This window comes from Cynara cardunculus (assembly GCF_001531365.2).
Source record: "Cynara cardunculus var. scolymus isolate 2C chromosome LG 2, CcrdV1, whole genome shotgun sequence".
Lineage (NCBI taxonomy): Eukaryota > Viridiplantae > Streptophyta > Magnoliopsida > Asterales > Asteraceae > Cynara > Cynara cardunculus.
In genome coordinates this window covers 61399549-61407229 of record NC_037529.1, presented here as the reverse complement: position 1 = coordinate 61407229, position 7681 = coordinate 61399549, and the positions used below count along the sequence as shown (strand labels likewise).

General features: G+C 35.6%; 1 protein-coding gene across 1 annotated transcript; it reads right to left on the bottom strand.

The window, feature by feature from the left end:
- Nucleotides 1–6045: 6045 nt before the first annotated feature.
- On the bottom strand, nucleotides 6046–7477 carry LOC112504140 (protein EXORDIUM-like 2). Its single transcript, XM_025108093.1, has one exon. It carries the CDS (start codon nucleotides 7185–7187, stop codon nucleotides 6273–6275), a length of 915 nt encoding a protein of 304 aa, XP_024963861.1. The 5' UTR covers nucleotides 7188–7477; the 3' UTR covers nucleotides 6046–6272.
- Nucleotides 7478–7681: the final 204 nt, after the last annotated feature.

Sequence of the window (7681 nt, the reverse complement as noted above, 5' to 3'; positions counted from 1 at the left end):
GATGTCTTCTCTAACACTTTTAGACTTTCTTCTTTCTTTTCCAGCTCTCCCCCTTCCGCCAAAACATATTTGGGTGAGGTCAGACAAGGCTTTCTTCTCTTCTTCTTCCTTTCCCAGCTTTCCCCTGTGCAACAACACCCATTTGGTAAGTTTAGACCTTGCTTTCTTCCATTCCTGCTACCTTTGCACAAATGGGCGATTTGATGTATCAAATTCGTGGCTCCCAAGACGACCTCATCTGTGCATATAACCATAAATTTGAAGTTTTGATTTCTCCACAGGTTCTTAAAAACCCTAGCGATTTCCCTAAGGTATTTATTTGGTTTACATGTTGTTCAAAACTCATGTTCTTCATTTTGTTTTTGTAGCTAAATATCATTACATGTTCATGTGTTTTGGTTTACGCTTCATCTCTGTCTCTCATCTCTCAATCTGTTTGTGGCATAAATCAATAAATTTTGCATTCCTTTGTTCATTCATATTATCCATTTTTAGGACTATTTAGAAGACGATCGATGAACACGGTGGTTGTTTTGTGCTCAATTTATAGGTTTGTTTCCAACTTTTAGTTTCATCCTAAAAGTACTCCTATTTTGGTTCATTGAACGATTGAAGAAGAAAAAGATATTAATTAAACAACCAATATGTTGAATTGTGTTTTTGAGTTTTCAATTTGAGCTGGTACTGTTGTTCAAATATCATATAAGGTATGGTCCTCTATAGCTGGGTAGTTTCTCTATAGCTGCCCATTTCAATGCTTTTACATCATCTTCTTCCAACGAAGACATCCCTACATATGTTAGAACTACTTATATGTGCCCTGCTAACTCTAAACACATCCATACCCCTGTGGCTGCTGGTTGCTGCCTGCTGTTGACATACTCCATACGTGCACTGCTAAATCTAACTCTAAACTCCATATGTATCATTTGTTAATGTTCGCTTATTTATGCCTTAAGAGGAATTGTTTGGGACTGTTTGGACTGTTGTCTGGTTATGGACTTACAAACTAGATAGCTTAGTCCATCCAAGTCGAATATGCATTTTCAACATTTTCAATGGTCAACAAACATGTGAATGATAATCACTGATGCTTTTGAGGTTAATATGCTACTCTTTAAATTCCAAAATTGAAATAAATAGTACTTCTAGAGAAAAGACTTGTAACTGTATTACAATTTAGAACAAGTAGCACAGGAAAATGTTGGTGTTAAATGTGTAATGGGGTTTGAAATCAAATCTCATTTTGAAGGTATTTGGTTCAATCTTAAAAGTCAAAGTGTTCCTCCATTTATCGATGGAAGGAAGTATTTATTAGCTTCATGTATGCATATTTGCATTTTAAAAAATTTATGCTAATAAACTTCTTGTTGTGAGCTAGGTTTATAACCAGATTCCGGTGTTATAATCATAGGGGATGTTATCACAATGCACAATTTCCATTGCTGGCACCGAATATTGTTTTTGGACCTGAAGATGACAACTTTCGACCATACCATGCTTGTGGAGGAGACTTGAAACCTAAGAACAGATTATCTGATTGGAATTGCAAAGACCCAACTAGGCTATTGTCTCTGATTCTCGAACTTAGGTATTTACCCCCCTACAGTAAGCTCAGATGAAATGTTTATGTTATGAATGTTGCCCATTTAGTATGTGTAAAGGATTATGTTTACACTACAGGAGTTTGTACATGGCATACCAGAAAAAACATGTTGGGGAAGTTGATGATTAAATGTTCAAATGTACAAATTGTATGAGATGATTTGTTGAATATAAATATCACACTCTTGAAAACACATAAAAACATATTAAATTTTCAAGGTATTACTCATATTTTTTCACGTAAACTAAGAAAACTCATAACTATATACTAGAGGTGTTCATGCATAATGCAACACGATCCATCTTCGTTTTCAAACCGAAAACCTGAACCCTAAATCACAATTCATGTTTCAGTTCATTATCGGTACCTATCGGTGTTGTTTTTTTTATCTTGTGTGATTTTAACAGAACGAGAAAGTTTACAACTGGATATTAGTTTTATAGAAATTTAGTCATATTTTTAGGGTTCAACACTTATATTGTATTTGAACATATTTACCAGATTATACTTATAGAGTTCAAAAATAAAAAATTTAGAAGTTACATTACGAGGTAAACTTGAATTTTCAAAAAATGAAGTAGATGTTTTATAATATAACTAGAAGGGTATTCGTGCAATGTAACGAGATACAATAATAACAAAAATTATATTTGTTATGACATAAAATAAATTAATTTTAAAATCATCTATACTATCTTATAAACCAGATTTATCAAAAGTCTAAAAAATAATTTTTAATACACAAAGTACTATACATTTATGCACAAAGTCTTAAAAACAACTCATAATGCATTAATTACTACTACTTTATGCATTCCGTCTTAAAATCTCTTAATTTATAATAAAAATAACATATAGTACAAGTTACCAATGCACATTATTACATTTTATTTTCATGTTCTCAAGATATTTTTGACACCTTTTACTCATGTTTTCACCCTCTCATACCTCTATGTTTTCTCCCCATCCCCCAAGATGAGATTCAAATTGATATTCACCATGAGTTATTAAAAGTTATCTCATTCATTTCTCATTAAATTGCTCTAGAACTCTCGGTCTCGCTCTCTTGATTCTTTGCTCTTGGTGTAAATCAAACACATTTGTGGAGTCGTTTAAATATGTTGGATTTTTTTAATATATTGGATTTTAAACTGTCATACAATTTTTTTTCATTGATAGACTGTAATTGAAACCATAACTCTTATTTATTCAAATTGTATTAATATGTAAGGACCAAGTGTAACTTATATCGTTGTTAAATATTCTCTAATAAAACCAGTGAAACTTCGTAATCGTTAAAATTCACGGCTCCCGCCACATTGTGCAGGTACACAACTAATATATATATATATATATATATATATATATACATATATATATATAGTATATTTCAAATGCAACCCAATCAATTGAGATATTTATGAAAATGATGAGAGTTCATTTATTATGATTTAAATATTTATGGAATACGACTAAGGTTTATTAATTATGATCAATACTTTATATTAGAAAACAATCAAAACTTTTATGAAATCACATATTCATCAAACTAAATGGACAGTTGAAATTGAGTTGTATTGGTTGTACAAACGTAAAGGGTTACATAATAACTCAAATATACTATTAGATTAAACTTCGATGCATATGTTAAAGTGAATTAAAATTTGATGAAATTATAGAAATGAAGAATACCTTTGGTACACTAATTTAATGTAGAATTTAATGCATTCCTTCTCTAATCAACCAAAAAGTTTGATGTTGATATTCTATCATTCGATTTCATAGAATATCTCTTATTTCAACATCGAAAATATGAGAAACAGCCAATTTAATGCAAAGTACAAAGTGATTAAGGATATACCTAACATAACATAACGGTCCAGACCTCAGACCGTGGAGTTTAAATGGTAAACCAAGTGTGACAATATACGAAAGTGCATCTTAGATTAAGAATTACATAGCAAATAAATGAAAGTTGAGGACTTGACTATATATGCCGGATACATTTGAAACCGAACTAAGGGATAAATATTGAGGTCAAGATAGTAGGAGTTGGATTGGGATTTTCAGAACCAATGTGTCGTCATTTTTGTTTACCAGGAAATATGACATCTTTTGGTGTCTAGACGTAGGTTGTGCGTAAGAGTCAAACTGTAGATTTTGATTGAAATCAAGTATGAAGGCGAGCCTCATGAGAGCACATACAGACTCGCATAAGTGATGAGTATGGGGAAGGTTAGAAGCTCGCATATGAGTTACATTGGTTACGCTAGACCAAAATCTAGTTCAAAACTCACACCCGAGCACGTGCTCAGTTTGTCATAATAAGTTAGGCATGTGAGGTCTGTCCTAAGCTCGCATTTACTCAACGTGAGGTGGAAAACACAGCTGAAGCTCGAGTGTAAGGTTGAGTATAACCCCTATTGATTTGAGGAATAGTTCAGAATCGTACGTTGTCATAATAAGTTCATTACGAGTATTCAACATCATGTTTAAACACCTAGTGTGCATGTTATATGTGTGTATGTGATACTGTCAATCTAATAATAGGTCAGTTCTAGATATCCTACACGATCAAGTGAGTCTTCATGTGTAACAACCATAAACCCAAAAATAGACTATTCGTAATCCCATAGCCAAACCGGCAAATACTGATAATGAAATAAGTTTACAATCCAATAAGATCTCAAGAGTTGCAACGGAAAAGTAAGGTATACTGTTGAGATTTATAACAAGACTAAAAATCAACTGTGTGAGACTATCTAGCTAGAAGACGACGCCTTCTCTTCACGTCTCTAGCTCACACTTTCACTTTTGACCTTGCTAGAGCTCTCAATATGGAATTTTCCTGAAAAGGTTTTCAATTTTATAAAAGGTGAGGGTTAGTTAGACCAAAGGTCTAGTGAATTCCTTCAATATCAAAATTAATACCAGGCTCGAGCTCGATTTGATTAACTTTTCAATGTAGGGCTGGAGCTCGAATACTTTTTGAGTTATCGAGCTTGATGCTCATTTATGGGTTCGAACTCAATTGATTAACTCGTTTATCAACTTGAGCTCGATAATGTGTATATTTTATCATATAATCAATAAATATATGAGCATGTTTGGCTTGAAAGAATGTATGATTGAATGGCTCGGCTCGACTCGACTCGAAAGACTCGAAAATTACATTAAATTGAGTAATCGAAGAAGCCCAGTCGAATATTTATGTTATAAAGCTCGACTCGTTAAGTTAACGAATTCTATTTTTTGTTCAAGATTGACTCGAGCTTGAGAATTATTAAGCTCGAGCTCGAGTAGCTCTTTAAAGCTCAAATCGTTGACACCCCTAATCATCGCCTCCATGGAAGTTCTTCACCATCACAGATTCCAGTTTCAACTACGTAAAGACCAAGCATTTCTATTTCGATTTCGGTTTGAATCTCCCTCTCTGATTATGTTTTTTCAGCTACACGAGGACCAAATCATTTCTCTACATCCATCTCTAATTTCGATTTCGTTTATAGCTTTGAATTTGAGTTTCGATTTCATTCCCGATTTTGGTTTAAATCTTGTTTCGATTTTGTTTCTAGGTTTTTATATGAGTTTAGATTTTGGATTTAAATCTTGTTTCATTTTTCAGTTCTTGTTTCGAACCTGAGTTTCAATTTCGGTTCTAGTTGTTAATCTGGGTTTCCATTTTTGTTATAGTTATGAATCTTGGTTTCTATTTCGGTGCTAGTTGTAAATCTGGGTTTCGACTCCGTTGTAGTTTTGAATATGGGTTTCGATTTCGGGTCAAGTTTTGAATTTGTGTTTCGACTTCATTCCTAATATAAAACGTGGGTTTTGATTTCGTTTCTGGTTTTGAACTTGAGTTTAGATTTTAACCTAGTTTTTTTGTTTGAATATGATTTAGGGCTTGTTCTTTGAATTCAATTTAAGTTTTTGATTTCGATACAAACCTTTTAAATGAATTTGAGCAAAAATGTTATTGAATGCTCTTTGTTGCTTTTCAGAAGTTTAAAGTTCTCGATAATATTGTTCATAATGTTCTTGAACCCTTCATATGAAAATGAAAAAAATATACAAAACTAAAGAAAGTGGTAGAAATACAAAATTGCCCGTCATGTCTTAACGAAGAATTTAAGGATGACGTTAGAGGGAGGGATCTCTACCTTTTGACTTATTAGGATGAGATGCAACGAAGAATTTAAGGATGACGTTAGAGGGAGGGATCTCTACCTTTTGACTTATTAGGATGAGATGCAATAGATCAATTCTTGTATCAAGCACGATTCATAGATATATTTGAGATTAAAAATAATTAAGGATTTTCATCTTTTTAACTCTCTCGTTTATAAAAGTATTCAGACGCTTTACATGTGGTCCTCCCTTTCTTCTTAAACTTGGTGCCCAAACCCTTTTTATCTTTCCGCAATTTCATTTTTTCCTTCTTTTTCATAAAAAGACGACTTATTTATATCAGACACAAACTTTTTTATACATTCTTTTTCTTACAGAAAAAAAGGATCAGAATTTACACGTCACACAAAACGACAAACAACCGAGTTTGCCAAGCCCCCACCACTACCACGCTACCAATAAGTGGCAACATCTTACGCATCGCACTGGATCATACCCATATTAGAATAGTGTACACGCCCGCACCGGATCATACCCTTCAGACTAGTGTAGAACAAGCAGAGGTCTTTGGGTCCCACATGGCTGGGACTAGATACTTTCTCCCGTTTAACCCGTGAGCATTATAACTCGCGCCGCTCGTCTTATCCACTAAAACTTGACCTGCGTAACCCGGGTAAGCACCCGACCCGAACATCCCGGTACAAGCTGACACCGCCTCCAATGGCGCCGTAGCCGATCCTTGAAAATACCCTTGGTTAAACGGGTTGGTGACGGCTCCAGCCAACACCGTCGCCAAGTTGATCACCATTCCGTCTACACCGACGTCGCCGTTCGGAGAAACCAAAGGCGGCGATTGCGGGCCATAAATTGGTTGATGAAACGGCCAAGCACACTGACCTGGGCACTGCGTTTCCGAATTCCCAACCCAAGCATACGCTACTCTCGGCTTCACTTTGGTGGAGCCGTGAGTACCGCACCGGCTCATGCAGAACCCCTCGACTCCGACCTCTTTCGCCGTTAACACGACGTTTATCGACTTGGGTTGAGCGACTTTAGTAGCAAGATATTGAATATGGTAGTTTTTTAGCAACTTCCCCAGAGAATAGTTCTCGTCGAGGATCTGTTTGCCGACAACTACCGCAGAGGAGCCGTTATGATACTTCTCGGTAGTCTTCCACCATGACGCGACGGAGGGAAGTGGTGTCGCCGCCGCCTTTCTCGACCCTTTAAGCGTGTTCAACGACTGTAAGAAATCGACGATTACGGAGCGTTGGGTCGGCGTAAACTTGCCATACCAAACAAGATTAACGGTCACCGGACCTCTGAGAAGCTCGCCGTTGTGGTATTTTAGCACAAGCGGCTGCTGCGAAACGAGCACAGAGGATGATTTCTGGGAAAGAGAAAGGGTGAGGATGAAGATGAGGAGAGTGGCAAAATGGTAAATTGGAGCCATGGCAAGGGTATATGATTAAGTAGAAGGTAGAAAGATGGGTGTGAATAGGGAATGGGGGGAAAGGTGTGTTTATATAGTGGAGACAGCTGTAAGGAGTCACCATCACTAGGATGCCACTTGGAGGGATACGATTGGTGAGGGCCAGGCTGTACCCTTGTGTGCTTGGTAGACAGGTGACGTGGCAAGAGTTGGGGAGTGATAATGACATGGCAGATGCATGGATGCGTGTTTTAGGATGATGGTACGTATCGATGTCTTCATATTGATTTGACTCTAGGAGATTTTTAGTAAATTAAATATTGATTTATTTGATTTTTGTTAGTTTTTTTAATATATAAATAAATTAATTTATACAAACAATTTTATTCGTAAATATATATATATATATAACTTAATGGAAAACTGATTATTGATACGGATGGTGTGGATTATTAGTACGGATGGTGGTCCAGGATGGGTCAGAGCCCATAAGTAAGTTTTCATCATTTCAAGTA